Genomic DNA, 26,911 nt, shown 5'->3' with positions numbered 1-26,911 from the left:
GGTCCCCACTGCCTCCGCACACGCCCTCCAGCTCGGTCAGTTTCTTTTGAAACAACCCCCCCCCCAACTCTCCTTAAATCTTCAAATCACAGTACCCAGCCTGTTTTGTGTATCCTGCCATCTCCTGCACAAGGCTTTGCAAGTCCCTTCATGTGCGGCCATATATATTAAAGTGTCACGTGGGGGCAGGCAGCTATGGATGAATAGCTTTTTGCTCAGACAGAACTGTCCCCAGCTCTGCACCGCATGGGGAATTTTGTGGTCCAAATGCCTGAGGAGCTTTGGCATGAATTCCTGCACTTGACAAAACGTGATCCGTTGGTGCTTCTACTAGGTACCCAAGCTGAAAACAGCAAAGCTAATGAATGGGGATCGGGATACATGTGCATGCACGTGCGCGCGCGCACACACACACACACACAGAGTAGACACTTAGCTGAACTATAACCCGAACCTTACAAGCCACAAATTTATGTCAAATATTTGGAAACGCTTCATCATTCTCATATGAGTGTTTGAAGCATATGAGCAGACATTCCCCCTTCCAAAATGAAGGCTGCACTCTGAGGCAAAGCAGTTCCTAATTACTTTTCTGACACCTGAGGAACCCTGGCACCCGGAAAGACTCGACGATCTTCATGATTAATATTTGATAAGCTGGCAATTAGATCGTTTGGAGAGCTGGATTTAGCCAGCGGCAACACTGAAAGTCATTTTGAAGAATGCATGTCAGATATGTTAGGGAGACTATGAAAGTATCTTAAAGGCTGATAATATTTTGAAATCAGGGTGAACTGGTGCTACATTCTAAACACAGGTCACTCTGTAAGGGTTTGTGTTCATTACAATGTAGTTAATGGATTCATTCATGATTTAGTCCTCCTTAAGAGTAGACCTGTTAAAATTAATGGGAGTGAAATTAGTCATGACTAGCTTAAGTCTCATGGATTTCAGTGGGTCTGCTCTGAGTATAACTAACTCTGGAACCAATCCCGGATCACATACACTGAATATTTGGCCTATTTCATTCTTTTAACCAGGCAAATTTAGGGCCTTGCCTTTTAAAATGACACAATTCAAAAAAGAGATTGTGTTATAATTGGAATATACAATCATAGTAGTACAAAGCATGCTTAGTACTGATATTTTCCCCATATAGATCTTATATACTGAAATCCTATAAAAGTATTTTGTGTTGATACTGCAGCATGAAGTAGAGCAAAGCAGAACAGAAACAAACTGAAGGTATGTACAATGAGTGTTGCAGATATGTTTTGAACTTTTCAATTCATGTTATGCAACATACAAGCCGCTCAGAGAACCTTGGGGTTATGGGGCGGCATAGAAATGGAATCAAACAAACAAACAGTCTGTAGCAAAGCCCGTAACTTGAATGGGACACACAACACTCCTTATGTAAGGTCAAACTACTGATACAACTAGCTTGATACTCACTGATAGCAGCTGCCCAAGAATCTTTCCTAGCCCCACCTGGAACAGCCAGAGGCCAGTGCTGGAGGCTTCTACCTTGTGTTATCATTAAGGGCAGTATCCAACTTTGACATTCTGCAATGGCATTGCACTAGCAGAAACTAAGTTCCAAACTACCCACAAGAGAAGTGCAAAGTGCAGCAGAAAGAAGTAGTGACATTCCACTACTACTGTTTATATTCATGAAAGACCACCTCTGGATACCGCCCAGCGCTGTGGACTCTACGTGCAAAATCTACATGGAAGGCAGCAGCCATTACCTTGGGCTCCCATTTTGTGCCACTGGTGCAGTGGCTGGATGAAAAATGACTCCACTAGTTCTTCCCTCCCCTGCATTGCCCCTGTTGGTGGCAACCTGGTCCCTTTTTTCCTTATTTATCAAACTCAAAATGAAAGTTTTGAAGTGAAATTATTTTATTGAAACTTAACTGAAGCTATTTGTTGTTGTTGTTAGTCGCGAGTCATGTCCTCCAGGCCTTCCTGTCCTCCACCATCCCCCAGAGTCCACCTAAGCTCACACCAACTGCTTCAGTGATTCCATCCAGCCACCTCATCCTCTGCCATCCCTTTCTTCTTTTGCCATCTATTGTTCCCAGCATTAGGCTCTTCTCCAGGGAGTCCTTCCTTCTCATTAGGTGGCCACAGTATTTGAGTTTCATCTTCAGGATCTGGCCTTCTAAAGAGCAGTCAGGGCTGATCTCCTCTAGGACTGACCGGTTTGATCGCCTTGAGGTCCAAGGAACTCACAGGAGTCTTCTCCTGCACCACAATTCAAAGGCCTCAATCCTTTTGCACTCAGCCTTCCTTATGGTCCAGCTTTCACAGACATACATTGCAACTGGGAAAACCATAGCCTTGACTATACGCACTTTTGTTGGCAGGGAGATGTCTCTGCTTTTTAGTATGCTGTCTAAATTTGCCATAGCTTTCCTCCCCAGGAGCAAGCATCTTTTAATTTTTTGGCTGCAGTCCCCGTCCGCGGTGATCTTGGAGCCCAGGAAAATAAAATCTGTCACTACCTCCATTTCTTCCCCTTCTATTTGCCAGGAAGTGAGAGGACCGGATGCCATGATCTTAGTTTTCTTAATGTTGAGTTTCAAGTCAACTTTTGCACTCTCCTCCTTCACCCGCATCAAGAGGTTCTTTAGTTCCTCTTCACTTTCTGCCATGAGAGTGGTATCATCTGCATATCTGAGGTTGTTGATATTTCTCCCAGCAATCTTAATTCCAACTGGTGATTCATCTAGCCCCGCCTTTCTCATGATGTGCTCTGCATAATTTAAATAGGCAGGGAGACAGTATACAGCCTTGCCGAACCCCTTTCTCAATTTTGAACCAATCAGTGGTTCCGTGTCCAGTTCTCACTGTTGCTTCTTGACCCGCATATAGGTTTCTCAAGAGACAAATAAGATGGTCTGGTACTCCCATCTCTTTAAGAACTTGCCACAATTTGTTGTGATCCACACAATCAAAGGCTTTAGCATAGTCAATGAAGCAGAGGTAGATGTTTTTCTGGAACTCCCTAGCTTTCTCCATGATCCAGCATATGTTGGCAATTTGATCTCTAGTTCCTCTCCCTCTTCGAAATCCTGCCTGTACTTCTGGTAGTTCTCGGTCCACATACTGCTGGAGTCTAGCTTGTAGGATTTTGAGCGTAACTTTGCTAGCATGTGAAATGAGTGCAATGGTGCGGTAGTTTGAACATTCTTTGGCATTGCCCTTCTTTGGGATCGGAATGCAAACTCACCTTTTCCAATCCTGTGGCCACTGTTGAGTTTTCCAAATTTGCTGGCATACTGAGTGTAGCACCTTTACTGCATCGTCTTTTAGGATTTTGAATAGCTCAACTGGAATACTGTCGCCTCCACTAGCTTTGTTGTTGCTCAGACTTCCTTAGGCCCATTTGACTTCACATTCCAGGATGTCTGGCTCAAGGTCAGTGACCACCCCATCGGGGTTGTCAGGGACAATAAGCTCTTTCTTGTATAGTTCTTCTGTGTAATCTTGCCACCTCTTCTTAATCTCTTCTGCCTCTGTTAGGTCCCTGCCATTTTGGTCCTTTATCATGCCCATCTTTGCACGAAATGTTCCCTTCATATCTCCAATTTTCCTGAAGAGATCTCTGGTCCTCCCTATTCTATTGTTTTCTTCTATTTCTTTGCACTGTTCATTTAAGAAGGCATTCTTATCTCTTCTAGCTGTTCTCTGGAATTCTGCATTCAATTGTTTGTATCTTTCTCTTTCTCCCTTGCCTTTCACTTCCCTTCTTTCCTCAGCTATTTGTAAATCCTCCTCAGACAGCCATTTTGCTTTCTTGCATTTCTTTTTCTTTGGGATGGTTTTAGTTGCTGCCTCTTGTACAATGTTGTGAACCTCCGTTCATAGTTCTTCAGGCACTCTGTCTATCAGATCTAATCTATTTGTCACCTCTACTGTATATTTATCAGGGATATGATTTAGGTCATACCTGAGTGGCCTAGTGCTTTTCCCTACTTTCTTCAACTTAAGCCTAAATTTTGCAACCAGAAGCTCATGATCTGAGCCACTGTCAGCTCCTGGTCTAGTTTTTACTGACTGTACAGAGCTTCTCTATCTTTGGCTGCTGAGCACATAGTCAATCTGATTTCTGTGTTGACTGTCTGGTGATGTCCATGTGTAGAGTCGTCTCTTGGGTTGTTGGAAAAGAGTGTTTGCTATGACCATCGTATTCTCTTGACAAAATTCTACCAGCCTGTGCCCTGCTTCATTTTGTATACCAAGGCCAAACTTGCCTGTTATTCGGGTTATCTTTTGGCTTCCTACTTTAGCATTCCAATCCCCCATGATGATAAGGACATCATTTTTTGGAGTTAATTCTAGAAGGTGCTGTAGGCCTTCATAGAACTGGTCAACTTCAGTCTCTTCAGCACCAGTGGTTGGGGCATAGACTTGGACTATTGTGATGTTGAATGGTTTGCCTTGAATTCAAACTGAGATCATTCTGTCATTTTGGAGATTGTATCCCAGTACTGCTTTTCCTACTCTTTTATTGACTATGAAGGCTACTCCATTTCTTCTGAGGGATTCTTGCCCGCAGTAGTATACCTGAGGTCATCTGAATTAAATTCACCCATTCCTGTCCATTTTAGTTCACTGATTCCTAAGATGTCGATGTTCAGTCTTGTCATCTCTTGTTTGACCACATCCAGCTTGCCTTGATTCATGGATCTTACATTCCAGGTTCCTATGGAGTATAGATCTTTGCAGCATCGGACTCTCCTTTCACCACCAGATACATCTGCAACTGAGTGTCCTTTCGGCTTTGACCCAGTCGCTGCATTCTTTCTGGCACTGCTAGTACTAGCCCTCCGCTCTTCCCCAGTAGTATATTGGACACCTTCTGACCTGAGGGGCTCATCTTCTGGCATCATATCTTTTTGCCTTTTGATACTGTCCATGGGGTTTTCATGGCAAGGATACTGGAGTGGGTTGCCATTTCCTTCTCCAGTGGATCACGTTTTGTCAGAGCTCTCTGCTATGACCTGTCCATTTTGGGTGGCCCTGCACAGCATAGCTCATAGCTTCATTGAGCTACACAAGCCCCTTCGCCATGACAAGGCAGTGATCCATGAAGGAGACTGAAGCTATTAAGTCTCAATAAATCGAGACTTTAATTGAAACTTACAAAAAGAGTATGAACTCTAAATAGCCTTCTGCTAAAGTTAAGGAAGAAGCATCTGCCCATGTAAAGAGCTGGATCCAAACTGAAACTTCCCCTCTATCCCTCCCTTTCAGGAAAGCTTCTGACTCCTTCAGGGTGGCTTCTGCTGCTGGAAGGCTGGACACCTGAGACCTCGGAGCTGGGCAGCTCAGTTCTCCTGAGGCCCACTGGCTGGGTCCATGAGTACGTGTTGCAACTGCTCCCCCTCCCACTCTGAAAAACTTTCCTCCCTTTCCAAGGCAGGCAGAGTCTCATGCGCTGCCTGAGAAACTTCACCAGGGCACCTTGACCCAGGTTGCCTGATTCAGAATCACCTCAGAATCAGGAGAATCTGTCTGAGCAGCTTGCACCAACCGAGACGGGCACCTCTCTACGCTGCTATGCGCTCCCTGTGCACACGTCTCTGTATCATGGGATTTGGAAGCAGAGGCCGTGTCTTCCACTTTGGCAGAGGCAGTGCAAGTCACCTGTTGTTCCACAGCTGCACAGGTAACCAGTTTGTGTGGTGCGCTGTCAAGTCATCTCCAACTGTGGCAACTCTCGGAATGAAAGCCCTCCAAAATGTCCTGCCAGGTCAAGGCTGGGGCTTCCTTTAGCGAATCAACCAGTCTTGTCTTTGGTCGTTGTCTTCCTCATCCTCTTCCTCTTCTTCTTCCCCTCTCAGCTTTCCCTAGCATGATTTACTCGTCCTCCTCAGAAGTCTTGCCTTCTCATGTTAAGCCCATAGCATGAAAACTTCAGTTTCATCATATTTGTGCTAGCAGGGAAAATTCTGGCCTGATTTGATGTAAGACTCATGTGTTCACCTTCCTGTCAGTCCAGGATTCAAGACTCTTCTCCAGCACTATGTTTCAAATGCATCCATTTTCTTCCCGGCAGCTTTCTTGGCGGCCCACACCAGCAGAGAGTTGGACTTGATGGTCTTCTTGGCCTCTCCCAACCCGACGATTCTATGTTTCCCTGTCCAGCCGTCACACCCATAAACACTGATTACAAATGCAATCATCAGCTTTTTTAAGAGAAATGGAGCTGCCACTGTTTGCTACCACTTCTTCATAGGACCAAAACACAGCTCATCCCATGATTTCATAATGCTGTTCATTTCCCCACATCTGCCAGCTGCAAGAAAGGCCCTGAGTGACACATTATATGTCAGGGCTGGCGGCTCAGTATTTCTCATAATAGTTAAGCTCAGCTCAGGGTATATAACACAAAAGTATCATAGCTCAATGGAGATATAGATGAGCTACATTTTTACATGTTCACTGTTGAATTCTATGGAGGCAAATTAGCAACCATAAATTTAATAAAAATAAATCATCCTTTAACACAAAAAGATCCAGTAAGAAATATGGCATTGTGAACTCTGTTTCTCTCATTCACTTTTTTCTTCTATTATGTACACTCAATTGAAAATAAAGCTTCCCAGCCACACAGCAAGTTTAAAAGAAAATTTAAACAAGCCTCTAGTGCCATCTTGTGGACAATAGCATTATAGCAGAACAGCGGCAATGTTTTCCAAGGGGAAGGCCACTGTGCGGCCATAATTCAACTAGAAGCACATCTTGCTGAAATCTAAAGAACTTAATTCTGGATAAACATAAATAAAGAGTTCGGGTGAAAGGGACAAATTAACTATGGCTGCAATTCAGATCAGTCCATGAAATACAACTACCCCACCGCACTGCCTATTTGACTCAGATGGCATCTTAGCTCCCCTACACACAGCACATAAACCTCTAAAGAGCTTAAGTACATGTTACACACAGGGAAGCAGCCCTGCTGGAGCCACATCCAAGGAAAAGCAGTCCTGGAGAGAGGGGATTGCAATAAAGAAGACACAGGGGAGGGTTGCTTGATCCTTTCCTTCCCAGGATTTCGGCATTCTAGTTCCCTTGGCAGCATTGCATTTCCTTACAAGCCTATCAGTGTAGGCTATTGCAGGCATGCAGCCTCATCCCACATGATGGCACAAAATCACGGGTTGAAAGGGACCATCAGGTCCAACCCCCTGCTCAGTGCAAGACTCTTGCGTTAAACCACCCCACTTAGATGGCTGCCCAGCTGCATCTGGAACACCTCTAGTGTGGGAAAGCTCACAACCTTCCTAGCCATGATCACCGACTTCTGTAAGAGGTTTTGATAGGGCGGGGTGGGCAACCAGTGGTCTCCCATATGTTTTGGGCTACAACTTGCCATCATTCCTCCCCATTGGCAATGCTGGCTCTGGGTGATGAGGGTTGTAGGTCAAAATTCTGGAGCATCATAAAATGTCCACCTCTTCCACAAGCTTAAGGGCACAACTGTATGCATTCATGTTAACCCCCCCCCTACAATTTCCAGCATTCCCCAGTACAATAGTTGTACAACCTCTTTCTGCATAAAGGTGCCTCCTTGACCACCCCTTGCCTATGCTTAATTTTTTATAACTTGCTTTTTTTCTTCTTGCGAAGAACCCAAGACAAGTTGCTTAGTTTCCCTGTAAGTCATTTTTTCCTCACAACCACCCCGTCAGGTAGGTTAAGCTGAAAGTGAGTGAGTTACCTAGTGAGTTACCTAGTGAGTTACCTAGTGACCAGTCCAGGTGCCCAGGTCAGCATTTAAACCACCTACTAGCAGAGACTGACAACTCCAGGACAGGAGTCTCAAAAATAAAACCAACTAGAAAAAAGGGGTCCCAAACAAAAGTTTATTGTTACACGAAAATACACCACAATTTAATACAATTTTTGTATTAAAAGCAGTACAGTATTCTCTTTCCAAAAGAGCCCATAATTAGGAAAGGTTAGGTCTGGATTGAGAGACAGCAATATGTACAATGTATAACAACAATATACACTATAAAGAAAAATACTGAAGCACCGTGTGTTGAAGCTACAGTTTGTGTTTACTTTCTTTTTCTTTATAACCCTACTAAAACTGCAGCACTACGCACGCTGGCCTGAGAGCCATTCCTATCGAACCTAATGGGATCTACTTCGCAGTGAGCGTACCCAGAACTGCTCTATCTCTCGCCTACCATCTTAGCGTGTGCTGCAGCCCTACGCCAACCATGGAAGAAAGCCCCAGTGAATTCAACTCGAGATGCTTCAGAGTGAAGACGCTGCCGAGTCCTCTTGGAGGAGGACATGCCCCTCCGCGTCCTCCCCGCCCTCCGCCATCGAAGTGGCGCTACTCGATTGGTTTCCCAGCAGCTCTTCGCCCCGGTTACGCTCCCGGCGAATCATAAAGTACTTGGCTCGATTGCTTTCGCCTGCCCTCGAGCAGCGATCCAGGAAGAAGCGCGGGCGGGGCGAGGAAACGCTATGGGGAGTTCCCAGCTTCTTTCCCCGCCCCGGCTCCGCCCCTTTCCTTAGCGACGAAGGCGGGGATCGATTGGTTGCCCTGGGTTGCCATTTTATGGGAACGAGCGGACCGTAAGAAGAAAGAGGTAACGTGCCTGGTGGACGCGCTCTCTCGGCTCCGCTCCCAAATTGAGCCCCCCTTCTGCTCTTCCTCTTCTCCTCACCCTCCCCTGCCCCACGTCTTCTGTTTGTCGGAAGGGTCCCCCGACCTTGCTTTTATTTCAAGGCCGCAGAATGGCTTCCTAATCAATTCCCGCTTTAAGAAGTTCTGCTTCTCAATGAGGACTAGCCGCTCGAGTGCTCTATCGCGAATTAGCCCACCGGCGGTCCCGGCCCCTCAGAGTCCAATCCCCCTCATTCCCCTTCTCCGGGCCCACGGCGCCCTCATTCTGCCAGAGGAGCCTTCGCTCGCACTGTCGCCGTCATCCTCTTCCGGCACCCCCATGACAGGGGTGGGGGGAGAGACCCCCATATCACCCCATATCTCTTTGGTCCTTTGAGTGCAGCGGTGCTTGCTTCCAACTTCGGACAACGGGGGGTGGATCTAGAGCTGCGGTCCCAGCCTGGCGTGGTTTTCAATGCAGTTTGACCTGTTGGGTTTCCTGCTCTCGGAAAGCAGCCCAACCCCGGATGTATTTGCCTAGAAGTTTGGCAACACCCGAAATGGATCACTGGGCGGCCCGCAGGGTGGGTGTCAGGGGAGACCAGGCTTCCAGGGAGAGTGGGTCGCGGCGCACCGCTGATGCGGCCACCGACAGGAGGCCCCTGCCCAGCTCCCGTGTCTACGCGGCTAGCGAGCCGAGCCGGGGGGGCAGTGAGAGTGCGGGACTGGGACTTGGGAGGTTTGGGGTTTAGTCCCCAGTTGGCCATGAAGCTCACTGGGTGATTTGGGCAGCCGTAGACTCTCAGCCCCAACTACCTCACGGGGTGGTGGTTGAGAGGATAAAAGGGAGAACAGGAGGCCCGTGGAAGCCACCTTGATTTCCTCGCAGGAAAAGAAATGTGTTATCAGTCTGAGAGATAAAAAACTAAGCGACCACAAGTTAGGTGACCTCACCCCAGCTAGTATGGGGCTCCTTTTGTTCTCTTAAGGGATCCCATCTTTTTACATAACTCGGAAGAGAGAAAAACACCACCTTAATTTTGTAAACATTTCCAGAATTATTATTCTGTAACAAAAGCAGCAGAAAGACCGCTGGCAGGGTAGGCAAACTATGGCTCTCCGAATGGTTTGGGTTACAATTGGGCCATTTCTAGCCAGTATAGCCAATGGCAAGGGTAGGAGTTGTAAGTCAGAACACCTGGTGTGCTGCAAGTTGCCCACTTTTCCTTAAAGACTACCAGGTACAATCTTTTGCCTGTTTAAACAGAAAAGGTTCTGCAGCTCCCAGCATTCCCCCAGCCATGGAAATTGTAGCATTTCTTCTGTCTAAACATGTATGGGAACACATCATAAACAAATTTATCATGGCATAATCTTTAATGGATGACAGCCCACTTACTTTTCCTAATGTTGTGGATAGAATTACATTGAAAGTACAGCCGACAGAGCAGACTTACCTGAGAGCAAGTGCAAGTAAATATAAAAGGACTTCTAACTGTTTGAGTAAATACCTTTATGACTGCTGTCTGGTCCACATTCTCTTCCGTTTTTTAAAGGTGCAATCCTATGCCTGCTCAGACATTCATATGGGAGGGGAACACTGGGTTGCTTGAGGACTCTGTGTTTAAAAAAAAGGCATAGGATCGCATGCTTTCTACTCCAAAGCCTCCAAATTTGGACACTGTGGAGGGAGAGCGGAGAAGGCTTAAGGAGGCACAGGACTTTGCACATCCCAGCCTTGCAGTTTCCTCTCCTTTCCATACACGATAACACCCTTTTTTCTGTGCCAGTGTTGCTCCTGACCTCAGAGGCAGTTGGCAAATTCTTTCCACACCAGCTGTGGGGAGGTAGCGGTTGAAGTGTGCCGCCTCTGACTTCAAAAGGGTTTCTCTGGACAACCCTATGATCCTTGCTCAGGGACTGCTGGTTTCTTTCCAAGTGATTTTTTAAGAAAAGTGCTGGTCTCTTTTCAAAAATATAATAGAAGAAAGAGCAAAAAATAAACCAAAGGCAGCAAGTAACTCTGCTTGAAGAGTTTAAGCTCTGCTTTATGGAGGCTGCTTTTGTTTTTGTTGTGGAGGAAATCTTTATCCTTTACAAGGGCTTTTTCCAGGGGCTTGCATTTCTACATATTCTGTTAGCCAACCACAAGGTGGCACTACGGTATAACTGTATAGCAGATTTTTATTTTTTTAATGAGAATTTTGTTCTAGTTTATTGAAAATTTAATACCAGATTCCTTGGTTTCAAAAAAAAAAACTTGAAAAAGGTTGGAAAACTCAGGAGAGGCCTTCTTCTGAGCAACAATGTTTTACAAAAGCTCTGCACACTTCTGTGAGTGAGGGATCACCAGCACACAATAAATGCCTAATTTAGAGAAGTTGTAAGAGATGGGAATGTAGAAAAGTTGCCTATAGAGGGATGTGGGAAGAAAATGGGCTGTAGGAAAGTGGTAAAATGACATTTCTTATTGCTTTAAGTAAAGTGTCTCCCAATTTGTCCCTGGTCACTGTCCTGATTAATTATCCTCATCGCAGCAGTTTTCATATCTGAAATTTGAAAGTTTCCCACAAAATAAGTATTATTAAAAAGAAGTGTTAAAGAGAAGTAACTTTCCATGTGTGATGGTTTTAAAGTAATGCTTCAGAACTACTTTGTGTTAACATCTCAGATGAGCAAGTTCCTTACTGAATGTATTGTTGGGGAATTTACATTAATTTAGAGTGCAATCTTAATTGCTGCAAATGCAGTGCTTGTAAGACCCTGAATTTGGAAGCGTACAAGCATCCATTATACAGCAGAAAGAGCAATGGAGGAGATCTGCCTCTCCCCCTCCACATTTTAACTGGATGGTCAGACGTTCCAACTTCAGGGAATAAGGTAGTGCGAGCTGCAAGTGGTGGGTAGGGAATCACAGCAAAGATTCCTAACTCAGAATAAGAGTGCCACATTATCCTGTTCCCCCACCTCCACCCTGTTGATTTTTAGGGGCCATAAGATCAGTCCTTAAAGTTACAATAGACGTTACCCAGGCCAGGGACAGTGTTCTGGCTTTCATTAAAGCTACACTTTAAAGCTAGACTTTAGCAAAGCTTTCAACATAGTGCCACACAACATCCTGATAAGCAAGTTAGCAAAAACTGACTAGACAGAAAGACTATTAAAGGTAAAGGTTTCCCCTTGACGTTAAGTCCAGTCATGCCTGACTCTAGGGGGCGGTGCTCATCTCTGTTTCCTGGCCGAGGGAGCCAGCATTTGTCCGTAGACAGTTTCCATGGGCATGTGGCTGGCATGACCGAAGTGCACAGAACGCTGTTACCTGCCCGCCGAAGGGGTGCCTTTTTATCTACTGGCATTTGCAGGATTTCGAACTGCAAGGTTGGCAGGAGCTGGGATGGAGCAATGGGAACTCACCCTGTTGTGCAGATTCGAACTGGCAACCTTTTGATTTACCAGCCCAGCAGCACAGTGGTTTAAACCACTGCACCACCTGCAGTCCCTGAAAAACTATTAGGTGGGTCCAAAATTGGCTGCTAAACCAGACAAAAAAGTGCTCCTCAATGGCACCTTCTCACATTGGATGGAGGTGACTAGTGGGGTGCCACAGGGTTCTGTCCTGGGCCCAGTGCTCTTCAACACCTTTATTAAGGATTTGGATGAGGAAGTGCAAGGAAAGATCATCAGATTTGCATACAATACAAAACTGTAAATGGCAAACTCCCTATAGCAAATGTGGATTAGCAAACCCCCTACAAGACAGAATGAAGATCCAGGGCGATCTGATAAACTTGAACACTGGGCTGAAAGCAACAGAATGAAATTCAATAAGGACAAGTGCCAAGTTCTCCACCTAGGAAAAAGAAACCAAATGCATCAATACACTGGGGGGAATATATGGCTCAGCAGAACTGAAAAAGCAAAAAGATCTCAGAGGAATTGTGGACAGTAGGTTAAATATAGGTTAAATATGAGCCAACAATGCAATGCAACTGCAAAAAGGGCAAATGTTATTTTGGGATGCATTAATAGAAGTATTACTTTCAAATCACGAGAAGTAATACTTTCCCTATACTCTTCACCAGTCAGACTTCATCTAGAATACCGTGTCCGGTTCTTTGCACCAAGATTTAAGAAAGATGAAGACAAATTAGAAAGTGTCCAGAGGAGGGCAACAAAAATGATCCAGGGTTTGGAAACACTGCCCTATGAGGAGAGACTGAAAGAACTGGGCATGTTCGGCCTTGAGGAGAAGACTGAGGGGGATATGATATCCCTCCATAAGTACCTCAAAGAATGTCATGAAGAGGAAGGTCAGGATCTCTTCTTGCTGATACCAGAGTGCAGGACACGGAATAATCAATTCAAGCTGCAACAGCCCAGATTCAGACTAGATATCAGGAAAACTTCCACACTGTAAGAGCAATATGACAGTGGTACCAGCTGCCTAGAGAGGTGGTGGGCTCTCTCATACTAGAGATACTCAGAAAGAAACTGGGCAACCTGTTGAGTGGGATGGTGTAACGTGGTGCCCTGCAACAGCAGGGGGCTGGACCCAATGGCCTTCATGGCCCCTTCCAACTCTGCTATTCTGTGATTCTGCATTGTTTATTGGGCAAGTAGTAAAATTTACAGATAAGTCAGCTTTCTTTTTTTTTATTAATACTGAACCTGCTTTAAGTTTTTGTTGCAGTTCTATAAACATTCTTCATAATCTTCAAGGACCAGAATTTTAACTAGATGTAGAGGCTAGAAACTATTCATCCAATAATTTATGAGGTCAGAAGATGGGAAGATTCTGTGGCCTCCTTTATTATTGTTTCAGCTTCCTCCATATGCTTAATGGCTCTCTATTATTCTGGTTTGTGTTGTACAGGTCCAGGTTAAGGAGATTCTTACCAGAGGAGAATTTGGGAGTGTGTTGATGCACAGTAAATGTGGTATGGCATTGCAGCATGACTAGGATCTTAACTTGCAATTCAGGCCCAGTGTGTTACTTAACCAATCACTCTGATGCGTGTGTGCCTCTGTTTCAGAGAGAACTTTCAACGAAGATATCCATGGAAATGGCCAGTGTAAGTATTATATCGTGTTTGTATTTTTACAATTACCATACAGATAAATATGCCTGTAATGAGTATTTTTATTAACATTTTTGTGTTGTGGGTTCAGTAGTTTATGTGACATGCAAAGAGTGCTCATCCTTCAAGTGACAAACCTGTGAAGACAGAAGTGAAAACCGTTAGACTGGAGTATTTGCATTTAATATGTTATAAATTGCAATGTGTTGTATAACTGAATTGAATCTGTAAAAGATGTGTAGCTCCTTAATAAAAATGCTTTATGTAGTAATTTGCTTTGCTACTTGAATAGCTAGATGTTGGATGACCACTGGGAAAGAAACATCAATAGATGCTTTCACCATGTTGTAAATACGTCAAGCATTCCTACTTTATTTGGTAGGGCTGCCTACACATGGAAAATTTTGGAAGGGAGGGAGGAAGACAAGCACTGTAAAAACATAGGATAATATCCAGAGGGCTGCTTTTGTGAGAGCTCGTCTGCTTGCCTGGAGTGGAGGTGGCTTCTGCCAGCCCACTGTAGATCCTTTGCCATTCTAAAGTCTTTTAGAAAGTACTCAGGAGGCTGCAGTGTGAGTGTAAGCATGTTTTCTTCTTTAGAAAAATGCTGCTTTCATTGCATAGTTTTAAGTGTCGTACCCTTACCACATACTGTTACTGGTTCAAATACATCACAAATGTGATGAACAACAATGGTTCATTCATATACATGTTAAATAGTGGTAGTGATCAGAATTGAATGGTTTATACTAGGTATCATGGATTTGATTTGGGATTGAGTGCAATATCACGTTATCTTGCACTTCATGCAGTGTAAGAAACAAAATGTATTACATAAGGACAGCTCAGTGGACTAAATATATGTATCTGTAGTTTGCTTACATTTCTGCATGCTCTGTTTTACTATAACTGCAAGTGCATTCATTAAGGTAGCTCTGCAGCCTGTTACTTTAAGTAGGAAGAACTCAACCCCTTCAATTTTCCTATAATATGATGTGAGACAAAACAGAATTATAGGACAGTAACTTCAACTTGTCAGTGCACTGTAGGTACATAAAACTGTTCTGATAGGTTATTGCAATTAGAAATTATGTGCTCAAGGTTTAAGAAGGGAGTATAAGCAAGTGGTCACCTTTGCATGATGTCTGTTTGCTTCTACTGGTGAACTAACCAGGAAGCAAAAGCTTTGTGTTGCATCTAAACTGGGACTCTGGTTTGTTTCCTCTCTAAACCAGAATCTGACAATATGGTTTGGAATTAGTTCATTCCCTCTTTGACAACCCAGAGAATAAGTTTTGTTTTTTAAGTTTTAGCCAGATACTTGTCTTTTGTTTTTTTAAGACCTTGACTTACAACATTTACAAATGAATGAAGTATCCTAAAAACTTTTCTTGTGCTGAAGATGGTTCTGTATGAGCTGCTAACAATTTTGTAATAATTTTCAAGAGTTTAGAGAAGGTTGGGATTCAAGATAAAAAATGGAGCACAGTGTCAACCAAATAATCAGTAGTGAAGTAGTTAATGTTGGTATTTGTTTTCACCAGACTTCAGAATAAAACTAAATTGAGACAATATTGCCTTTGGAGCCCTGTTGATGCAGACCATGTTCAGATTCAGGAAAAAACAACTGAAGAAATTTTTGGTTTCATGTTTTTAATTTTTTCTTCTTTTGATATGAGACTTTGACTCTTGAACAACAGTACAGTACAGCTGTCCAGGGCTGTGATTGAATTTTCTACCAGCATATAAAAATGGTCAAGCACTAAAGCTAGCTTATCCTCAACTAGTTTGCCAGCTTTGCAGTTGAAAAGGTGGTATCTTCAGATAAAATTGATGAATACATCTATTTTTTAAAATATGCTTCCTTAACATACTTCCAAGCACATATATATATGTTTTACTTTTTCCCTAGTTAGAAAGTGCTACATACTTAGAACAGAGATCTTTTGGTCTACAGTTCCCATAATACTTTATTATCGGTTACAGCCTCTGGGAACAGCTGTTAGGAATTGTAGTAAAAGAAAAATTCTAGAAGATGCAAGATTGTCTACCCCAGACCCAGAGGTAGCATTTTGACAAAATGTTGAATACTGTGCACATGTTCCAAAAGTGTTAATTTTTTGCCTTATTTCAATTTCTTAAATGGTAATACAGAACATTTGAATGCAATAGTGGAGTTTTCTACCTCACGGATTAAGAAATTGTGTATTGTGTTGGTCATTTTAATGTGGATCCTGTGCTATATTCAGTTCTCTTTGTATCCTCTTTAGGTGCTTTGTAACAGAGCTAGAATGGTGACATACCTGCCAGGATTTTATTCTTTGGTTAGAAGAGTTGTAACTCCCAAGTCTTTTTCCACAGCAGGATCATCGGACTCAGATGAGCCTTCTGTCGCTGCTGAACCTCCTGACATATGTAAGGACAATTCTAAAAAATTTTTTACATCAATTAGCATTTAAAAATCATATAACTGAGGGAATAATTCATATATACATGAAATTTCATCTGTATTTCATGATACTTGGAACTAAATATCATAAAATATGATGCTGTTTGGAACTAAGTTTCACTAAGAGCAGGGACCTAATTTCTCAGATTCTTCCTTGAACTATCTGGTATAATATAGCAATATGAAAAAAAAAATCTTTTACAACAGGAATGATGTATGTGCTTTTAAATGACATAAATCTAATCTGACTTTTGACAGGTCCAAGAACTGTGTGGCCAGATGAAGTAATGGGACCATTTGGTCCCCAAGACCAAAGATTTCAACTACCGGGTAACATAGGTTTTGACTGTCATCTAAATGGTACCACATTTCAGAAGACAGTGCAAACTCATAAAAAACTGCCTGACATATTAGTTGAACCTTTGGCAAGTGAAAGGCATGGATTTGTGATGGCTCAATACATCAGTGAATTCCAGGTAAGAAGCTACGTGTCAGTGCCACATGATCCATGGGTACTTATCTGGGAGAAGGGTTCTCTTCTCTCAGGGATAAAACTATTGTGTGGCCCAATAAGGCCCAGTTCTTACTGTGCCATAGATGTCAGTATAACTACTTACTGGACAAGAAGTTCTGCTTTGTGAACTACAGAAAGTTGTGAGGCTTGGTTCAAGCATTTTTGTTCAAGCATTTTCCAGTACGCCTCTCTTTCCATTTAAATAACTGGTGGGCTAGGGTGGGCTAAATGTTTGAACAGTGACTCCTAATGTATTCTGACACCATAAAATGAAGGTAGCAATATTGGAGTAGCAGTGATGAATCTACTGCTCAGGAGCAGTTGTGTTCTTGGCTTCATGCACATCAGTGAGAGGGCTTTAAAATACTTGGTGTAAAAATTGCATTGTCTACCTTTTACCTTGAGAAGATGTTGGGTAATAGTTAACACATCATAGAATAATGCAGATCAGTCAAAGTATCCCATCCCCTCCTTCCTCCTTGCTTCTTTTAACTTATGGCTTATGGACGCTCTCAGCCTTTATGCACAACTCTTGACTATCAAATAATAACCAATAATATTTTTCAAGCTTATGTTGTGGGACAACACTGCAAGTTTACTTAGAAGTCAGTCCCACTGAATTCAGTGGTACTATCTTCCAGGTCAGTCTGTATAGGATTTCAGCTTGAGACTAAATTCCTCAAAAGCAAGTAAAGGGACCTAAGGCACATCTTTTGCTTGCCTACTGACTACATTACCAGATACGCAGTCCAGACTGGCTGCTACAAGTATGTGTCATGATATTACAATGATATTGCAAAGCATTTCATACAGGGATGCTATTTAGGAAACGTATAGGATTCTATTCCGCTTTGGGGGAGTACTTGGATTTATGGCCAGTTCCAGACTCTAAAGACGTTGACTTGCAATTATTCGACTGTTTCACAACTTTTTCATCAGAAAATACTTTGGCCACATTCTGATAGATTCTGTGGCATAAAGATCTAAATTTCACCATCACTTCATATGTACATATCTCTAGCCTAGTCCGTTGGCCTTCACTGTAACTCTGCATAAATTGATTGTGTAGCCTGGAACTCAACAAGCACGCTCCTTTATCCACACATTGCTGGATAATATATTTAATAGTGAAAGTGAACTGCATCTTTGTGCTGATCTTGTCAAGAGCACAAATCCTACTGTGTTTTAACCGTGCTCATTCATTCTGTGGTGGTATTCTGAGATGAAATTACCAATACTAATGAACTGAGCCTCTCTAACCTTGTGTCCTGATTTTTGAGGTGAGCACATTAGTGCATAGCTACCAGTGACCTAGGAATATAATGTCGTGTTGGTCGCCTGTAGCGTATCATAAAGAGGGAGGCACTTCAGTTGGTCAGAGTTGAAGGATACAGCTTTTTCCGAGTTTTAGCATTCTAAAACTGGCACAGCATTCTATACCAAATATTCCATCACACTTGCTATTGTATATTACTTCAACCTAATAATAACCTGTTGTTATTTCTTAGAACCGTGATTTTCCTCATAAACAACAAGAAGTTAGTAATGCCAAGAACTACTTTGAAACAGCAAGGGTAGAATGTGCAATACAAGCATGCCCAGAACTGTTGCGCAGAGGTATGTGTGCATTTTCTCTCTGGCATTTTCCCAATTTTAATTATCTTAGCTAATTTCATAATCAAAGGGAAGAGTGCTTTCTTGTATAAAAAGAGTACTTTTGATCTTTGCTGCAGCTTCAGAGTATTGTGATCAGTTTTCTTTTCAAAATCTTTGTTGTTGTTTTTTATGAAATAGTATACTTTAATAAATGAGCAACATGTGTAACTCAGCAATAAGGCAGTATTTCTTTCAGGAGTGTATCTCTCTTCATTATATCTGGGGTTGCTGAGTAATACAATGGTTTTTTTTTAAGACTTTGCTTTTTTAAAAATTGGGTGGTGGAAGAAAGCAACTGTAAAACCAAGTTCTTTCATTGATTTCTTACTTCTTTGCAGATATTGAGTCAATGTTTCCGGAAGTAAAATCCAATAATCTAACAGTGCTTACAGTTACACAAAAAACATTAAATGACATGACTGCCTGGAGTGAAGAGGTAGAAAATGAGCGAGAAGGTCTGATAGAAAATGTAAGTCTAGGTGTCTTATGATGAAAAATAATATGCTTTTCATTCACAATGAGACTTTTTCAAATGTGCACAAATGTCCGTACGTTATAATTATAGAGGGATTTTTGCAGTGTTTTTCACACACATGCCTTTTCCACTTTAGTTCTCAACCCACAATCAGCTCCTTTTGTAGGTTGTGTGGCATGATGTGGGAACCTGGGCTGCTGGGTTTCTAGAGACTAAACTTATTGGTGAACCTGTATTTTGTCAACTGCTTGGTTATCTAGCTTCTAAAGAGCCCAGTAGTTCAGTTTTACCTATTCAGCTGCACAACCTATAAAGGAGTCAGTTGTAGTTTTTGTGCTCAAGCAGAAGTGGTAGGCACACAGAAGGCAGCTGTTTGCACACCCCGCCCAACCCCACACTTTTAAATCAATGGTCTGTCATTATGTGCAACTGAATCACTAAGAAGGAGTAATATGGTGCTCCCTCTGATACTCCAACTTCAAAGAATATTATAGACATTGTGTAAAACAGTTCTCATTGTCCAGCAGAAAGCACATTTCTCTTTAGCCTAGGCAAGCAACAGGTTCGTGCAACACCAGTTCAACAAAGGATTTCTTTTGTGCGCATTTTTGCATTGGTTGGATTGATTTCAGCAACCCAAACATTTTCTTCTTGAGACTGTGCTAAAGAGACTCAAAAAAAGGACATAGACTTTACACTTTATGTTGTGAGCCGCCCCGAGGCTTCGGCGAATGGGGCGGCATAGAAATGTTTTAATTAATAAATAAATAAATAAATAAATAGACTGCGTAAAATACCATGAGTTAATGAAACTGCTTTAAAAATACTGCTTTCTGAAAACATGGTTATATTTGGTTCTTGTATTTAAAATTCCTCTTTGTACAAGACAAAGTAGCCCCAAACTATTTTATATGTACCCACTTTCTAGTGAGACTGCATGCTGTAATGTTTTGCATTTAGTTTCCTCAGTGAATGTTTGGATCCTAAATCCTGCTTGTATTTACTATAAAGCCTACATTGGGTTTAGCCACTAGAGGTCATCCTTCCTTAAATCCCATGGTTTTTTGGTAGCTGGTTACTTGAATTTAAGAAATAATTGCATCCTGACAGATCAGTGCTTACTGCTGGGTATATACTATATAATGGTATTTGCTGGATGTGTTTTCTTTACTTAAATAGCTTTCAGTTAACAACAACTAGAAAGCCGTTCCCTTCACTGTATTTGAATTTTTTTACAGTCGCAAATAGCTTATATACAGTTTAAGATTATGTGGGCTGGAGAAGAATATATTGTTCAATTATCCCTGTGAAAACAGCATACAGAGGAGTACTCTATTTTAGTGTGTTAGTGTGTCCCTGTCTCTATGTTAGTCATGGTCTGTTGGTCTTTGGCATTGTAATCTGGTCTAATTATATCTTAATTGTCGTCCTCCTTCCTTGTGCACCTTCCTGTCAGTTCTAATATGTTAACTGTAAGGGTGCTGGAATGGTAGACATAACCTTCTGGCCTAAAGGTTACTAACAGCAAATTCACAATAGAATGGGCTGTTTGTTTGCATTGTAGGCAATCTGAAATAAGTTTGGGGGACTAACTTAGCATGAACTACTTGGGCTAGAGTAATGAGAGATAGTTGCGGGCAAATGAAGGTGTTGCAGTGCTGAAGACTCACGTTGTTTTAATTAACATCAGTTAGAGTGCCTATTGTGAGACGATAAACTAGGATCAAAAGACTACAGTGCATAAGACATGTTTGTATATTGTGTGTTGGTGTTTTATTGTCTTAATTTAAAATTGAAATGGGCAGATTAGACCTCTGAGCTTTAGCTTAATAAGAAAAAGTAGGTCCTCAGTGAAGATAAACTTGTTTTACTTTTAGGATGATTCATCATCAGAATTGCATTGCAATATATGAATGTATGGATCTCTCCATTAGTATGTGTTACAGGACAAATAGCAAATGTATTGATTGCAAATAGTATGGCTCATGGCAATTGTTAAGCTAAGATTAATATAAAGATAAATATCTGTATATATATGTATTTTGAATATTTCATATTATCTAAACTTGTTGTGCTCAGTTGCATAAGTTGAGGCAGAAGTGTATTTACTCATCGGCACTGAATTGCATGCCATGCTTGTGTAATATACCTTCTGCTTGTGCAACCATTGGAAAAACACAGTATCATTAATGAAATCTTGCCATTTGCTTCAGCCAGTCTAAATGCTAATTAAACTTTAAAAATAACAAATAAAATAAACTTCCCTGGTTTGGATCATTATATCTTGACATATATGCAGGCCTTTTGTCCGTGCACATAGTTCCTTTCTTCCTTTCATAGTCATAGCATGACCAATCAAACTAGGAAGCTTTGAACTAACCATAATTTCCCCTTCTGTTTGAAGGAAAAACCATGATTAAAAGTTTTGAGACAAGGCAGGATATTAAACCAACTTCAGGTTATATGGATATGTTCAGAAGTAAGCCCCTTTGAGTGCAGTTGATTTATTAACTGACAAATATAAGGGATTAAAGGCTAAACCCCTTATGGTTAATCAGAGACCTTCTTATTTGATTGTGCCGTGAAAGGACAGCAAAAGCCAAAATATGATTATCTGATGGTGTCCAAAGTATTGAACATCTGGAATACAAATTGACTCAGGAAGGCATTGCCTATACCAAGTGAACCTCCTAGATCACAGTCAGCTTCTACAGCAGTTCATATCCCTTGTATTGGGCATTTTCTTGATATGACTAATGCACTTCCTTTTGCCACAGTGCTAAGAACACATACATATGAGGACCTGTGAGTGTCAGGTTGTCACTTGATTCCCCTGTGATAAACTCGCATGTCTGAACCTGGCAAGTACCTTGATCTGGTGATTTAAAGCACACTTCACGACCCTAAAACAAGCTATGGCAACCATAATTAGGGAAATGAGCTAGCCTGCTATCAACATATCCAGGGTGGTGCTGGCTAACAAGCCACCATGGTTTATTAACCACTCTCACATGGTATGAATTTTGCCAGAGTTCCAGCTATAATCAAAGTTTTCTTCCACACCCTTATGTAACCCCTTTTGAGGCTTTCTTTCAGGCTTTTCTCCTGAAAGAAAAACATATATTTAGAGGTTAACACAATCTTTGCATATATCTGTTTTCAAAATACTTGCTATAGGTTTTGGGAGATACTACCATTCGTGCCTGACACTATGGCACACTGTTGTTATATTTAAAATGAATGTATAAGAAATTTCAGGATTGCAAGGGGGGGTTATACACTATGAAAACAGACAAAACTTTGGAAAATATGTAAGGTCTATCTGTTTAATTTTTTGAAATATGAAGTTAGCCAGTATGATGCTGCAATCCATATAAGCAATCCCATTATCCAAATGGTACAAAACTATTAATCCTTGACTAACACACATTATTTCTTCTAAGCTTCATGTAACCATAATATTTCAATATAGGTTATCAATTTTAATCCTCTTAATACTGTCATTCAGCTTTTTCAACCAGAAGTATGTTCAGACGTGCATTAACTTTGTGCAGGGAGAAGCAAAAGGCATTAACCTTACTTGTATTGAGCATCTTTCTATTTTTCCTGTTCTAGTTTATCAACGGTGCCAAGGAAATTTGCTATGCTTTATCTGCTGAAGGCTACTGGGCCGATTTCATTGACCCAACTTCAGGATTGGCAGTAAGTATTTCTACCAATGGTAGAGAGAAGATTAAGCAGCATTCATCTCAGGCAAGCTAACAATGGAGTATCAGTTCTGCCTGCCTGCTGTTTACTGCTAGTTCTTCTTGAAGCCATTCGTAGGCTTACTTGAATTCATTTTTGTAGCCTTCCATTTGATGTTTGTGACAGTCCGTCTCACTTTCCAGCCATATCAAAGAAAGCCCTATCATAGTTGGCAAATTAAGAATTAGTAGAATTTTTGTTTGCTTGCAGTTGCCACATTGATATTCTCCCTTTCCTCCAAGGAGTTCAGGGAGGTACATTTGGTTTTCCTCACTTTCTTCCCACAACACCCATGTGAATGTTATAGGTTAGGTTATGGAAATGACAGACTCGGGTCACCCAGCTAGCTTCACGTTGAGTGGGTATTTCAACCTAAATCTTTCTCATCTTATTCTAATGTTCCCCTGCACTGATTCTTGTTCTTCTTTTGAACTATTAAAGTATGCAAGGTTCATTCAGATCATGATGGTGATGTGTTAAGGATGGTAGAGGCTTCCTTGATTCATTCATGTGCAGCCATATCAATATCATTTCTAATTTGTTAATCATTGTGAGGGAAGTTGCCATATCAGACTCTATACCAAGGTACTACGAATATACCAGATATAAACTATCGGTAAATTCAGTCATATAAAAAGCAATGCCTTACCCTTAGTAAGGGTATTTTATATTCCCTGACTAAGTGTGTCTATGAGTTTTCCTTACACTTGAATCTTAACAGTGCTGATGTGGATACTTTGCTAGAATGTGCTACTGCAGTATGTGGCATGCTATTGATTCAAAGTTCCTTAGTGTAAGAATCAAAAACACATTTTTGATATAAATATAGATGAAGCAATGAACCTGTGTCATCATATGATCTTGCAGGGAATTTCTAGTTAGTATGGAGAATGGTGCATTATAATTACTTTTGCACCAGCATTTTTAGAAGACTAACAATTATAGTATAAAGCATACAAGTACCATACTAAAGCATTTATGTCTGAACTTAATGTCATTATATGCTGAAATACATTCAAGAATGTCACTATAAAGATACTTCAAGTTTTCTTTTTCCCCCTTACAGTTTTTTGGCCCTTATACAAACAGCACCCTTTTTGAAACGGATGAACGCTATCGCCATTTAGGATTCTCTGTGGAAGACCTTGGTTGCTGTAAAGTTATTCGTCATAATCTCTGGGGAACACACGTGGTGGTAGGAAGCATTTTCACTAATGCCACTCCTGACAGTCCTATCATGAAGAAACTGCGTGACAATTAACTACATCTTCTTACTTAAGAGTTGCTCAATAAACACTGTTGGGACATACTGAGCGCTTAATTACACTGATTTATAGATAATAAAAGACCTGTTATTTATTTTTTATGTTCATGGGATATGTAGTCTCTGCACATGATTTATCAGGTAGTACCTTTACTTGAAAGGTAGGTCTATGTGATGTAGTATTCAATATTTTAAAGTGTTACTTTCTGATATTTTAAATAAAACAAAACATCCACAATAAATCCTGTTTTGGAATACAAATCCTCAACAGTTTAATAACATTTCCATTAGTGTGTTCCTGATTATTAATTAAAATTGAGCAGACAGTAGTCTTCCATTTTTATAATTTTGAGCAAAGTATTTTTAGTAGGAAGGAAAACAATCTCAACCCTTCATTTATACTAGCAGTACCTTATTTCTGTTTTCCATGTTTTAGTTGGAATCTGTTCCAAGCAAGAGTCTGTGTGTCTGTCTTCATGAGGAATATAAGCACGCAATATTACCAGCCTGTCTTTTAAAGGCCAGCTTCAATTTTCCCTACAGCTACAACAGCTAAATATGTCTGATATGTAACATGTTTCTAATTGGCCTCATATTCTTAGTCATAGAAATCTGTATGTAATTGCATCGCACATCAGCATGTCATAACAAGATACATTTTAAAAGTAGACTGAAATTCTGTACCACTCTAGTTTAGAGTAGGTCCACTGAACTCAGTAGAACATATTTCTGAGAAGACGGGATTGCACTGGTAGTAAAACAAATTATTCCAGTGTAAATAAGAAAATCAGTTTTTATACTAAAGACTCTTTTCTATCTTGTTTCTACTAACAAACATAAAAGAATGTAATATTTTATTTGTATTAGCAAGCAAGATAGCTGATTTCCCCTTTGCGGACCCTGCCTTGAATACAGATATATATTCTGTCAGTAGAAGTCTTTTTTGTTTGAATGAGTACTGCCCATTGAGCCATGGTCATTGTACCTGCCCTCGTTGTGGGGTGTGTCTGTGTGTACACTCAGTGCTTGGGGTATTCATTGCTTTTCAGAGCAACCCACTGGATTGCAGTAAATGTCCATGTAACATCATGGGTTACTTGGGTTAGCATTCCTTATCTGGATGCCTGCTGTTGCACCAAAGCTGTTTCATAAAGAAATAAGCTATTTTTTCAATAGACTTCTTTGAAAGTTCACGGTGGTGGTGGTGGTGGTTAAAGATTTCTGTATGGTCAAGTCTTTGGTTAGATTTTACTTAGATATACACATACTAAGTATATGTAATATATGTGTGTTTATATCATTTATACTTTTTTTTTCATGTAGTCTTGCTCAAAGGTGCTACCTGTTGGCCAATACTCTCACTATCTAAAACTTGGTATAGGAATGCAACAGAATGAGATACCAGAATGGACTTTTAACTGGAAGGTGATATAAGCATCAGTCAGTGGATTGTATCCACTGCCACACGAGTGGAATTCCATTTGTGCAATGGAACTTGCCCATCTTCTCTTCCCCTGTCCTCCATCAAAACCTGCCTTGGATGGTCTCCCATCCCTCCAGAGCAGATTTCAGGGGGATGCAGGTGAAATGAGGAATCCAGTCACCTGGTGGATGCTATTTTGTAGGCTACCGGTGAAGAAATCACAATATGAGGGCTCCTTTGCCTCAAATAAAAAACTTCCAGTGGGTAGAAAGCAGGGAAACATAGAAACAGAGCGAGTCAGAAGGGGTCTCCCGAGCCATCTAGTCTGACCTCCAGTAACAGCCGGCTCCGGAAGTGGTATGGATTAACCCTTTTCCCTCATGTTGTAGTTTCAGTGGCACCTGAAGCAGTGCAATCTTGTTACCTCATCCTGCCGCATGTGTTGATCAAGCCTATTTGTTTGTTTGGTAGTAATCAGTTCTGTAAAAATCAGAACTTTTGATGAACTGTTAATAAAGACTGACTTAAATACCTTTTAAGGGCAGCCTAGTCCTTGAATGATCAGAGGTGTGAATCATGACTTTGAGAAAAGCAGCACTGTGTCACCTGCACGATACCACTGTGCCTTATTTGCTTCTAAGTAGCACAGGCAGTGGTTTAGTTCAGCTTGGTTCTGACTCTTCACTTTCAAAAGGCCAGACATGTGCAGCTCCAGAGCTGTGGCATACAAACTGAGCATTGGTTTGCTACAGCCTGCCAGCGTTTTTTTTTTTCCCCCTTAAGCTGCACAGAGGTTTAAACATGCTATAAAATGTCCCAGTAAAATGCAACATTTGGATCACAGTTATTTGTTTAGTTCTTTGCTTCAGATAGTTCAATTTAAATACCTGTGGTGTATGGGGACAAAAAAATTAAAACGAACCTTTTCTTTGCCTTAATAGAAGTAATATAAGCATGCAAATTAGAGCTCTGTGCATCAAGGGCGAGCAGTGCATGGGCCAAAACATCTGCAAAGGCTCAAGTACCTAAAGCAGTGGAACATTTTCCAGTGCAAACTGAAAACACTGTCATGCATTCTTTTTAACTCCACCTCACTGATGAAGGGAAACTCCCAGTAAATGCAACAGAAGCCTGGTATGTGCTTAAAGTTGAGTATATTTTGAGGCTATGAGGGCAGCAAAGAAACAACCTCACTGCCTCTAACCAGTCTTCCCTTTGTCACCCAGTGGAGCTTTTCAGGATTGTCAAGAGCTTGTTAAAGTTTGGTCCCAGGGACACCTTAGAACCATCCACCTACTGGAGTTTACTTGCTCTGAGCCCTTCCAGGGGAAAAAAAAATCACTTAATTTTTCCAAGATATGAATAACAGTGTTTAGCAATTGAATTTGTGGAGATATCCAGAGCACAGCCTGGCCCAGTTTTATTGCATGAAGTTCTGTTGGTACAGCTCAAGGATATGAACAAAGGGCTTGGACCGGTTTGTGCAACCCCTTCTGTACTAGTTCCTTTCTCCTCCTGGCTTTGGCATGCAAACAGACTTAGTCATCCTGCATGATGACCTATCCTGGGGGAGAGAGAGAGAGTGCAACCCTGTTGTTACTGCTGGACCTTTCAGTGGCATCCAGTGCCTTCAACCATGGTATCCTTCAGGGGCATTTTTCTGGGGT

The 26,911-nt window shown here is 41.5% G+C and overlaps 1 protein-coding gene across 3 annotated transcripts; it reads left to right on the top strand.

The window, feature by feature from the left end:
• The first annotated feature begins 8,540 nt into the window (after positions 1 to 8,540).
• Positions 8,541 to 24,102, top strand: MMADHC (metabolism of cobalamin associated D). Of its 3 annotated transcripts, none has more exons than XM_044438300.1 (8): positions 8,541 to 8,621; positions 13,672 to 13,710; positions 15,987 to 16,131; positions 16,424 to 16,641; positions 18,188 to 18,296; positions 18,674 to 18,804; positions 22,426 to 22,512; positions 23,624 to 24,102. In XM_044438300.1, the coding sequence occupies exons 2-8, from the start codon at positions 13,696 to 13,698 to the stop codon at positions 23,816 to 23,818; spliced, it is 900 nt and encodes a 299-aa protein (XP_044294235.1). In that variant the 5' UTR covers positions 8,541 to 8,621; positions 13,672 to 13,695; the 3' UTR covers positions 23,819 to 24,102. The 3 variants fall into 3 exon arrangements, with proteins under 3 accessions (XP_044294235.1, XP_044294236.1, XP_044294234.1); XM_044438301.1 differs by lacking the exon at positions 8,541 to 8,621 and adding an exon at positions 13,379 to 13,575; XM_044438299.1 differs by lacking the exon at positions 8,541 to 8,621 and having other exon boundaries at positions 13,379 to 13,710.
• The last annotated feature ends 2,809 nt before the right edge of the window (positions 24,103 to 26,911 follow it).

The sequence above is a fragment of the Varanus komodoensis genome, unplaced genomic scaffold, assembly GCF_004798865.1.
Source record: "Varanus komodoensis strain SLA01 unplaced genomic scaffold, ASM479886v1 scaffold32, whole genome shotgun sequence".
Taxonomy (NCBI): Eukaryota; Metazoa; Chordata; class Lepidosauria; order Squamata; family Varanidae; genus Varanus; species Varanus komodoensis.
Note: the sequence above shows the minus strand (reverse complement) of the source record. Positions and strands in the feature narration are given on the sequence as shown.

Coding starts and splice junctions, on each gene's coding strand:
- MMADHC (XM_044438299.1), top strand. CDS start 13,591: ATGACTAGGATCTTAACTTGCAATTCAGGCCCAGTGTGTTACTTAACC. Junction 18,805..22,425: donor GAGAAGGTCTGATAGAAAAT/GTAAGTCTAGGT, acceptor TTCCTGTTCTAG/TTTATCAACGGTGCCAAGGA. Junction 22,513..23,623: donor ACCCAACTTCAGGATTGGCA/GTAAGTATTTCT, acceptor TCCCCCTTACAG/TTTTTTGGCCCTTATACAAA.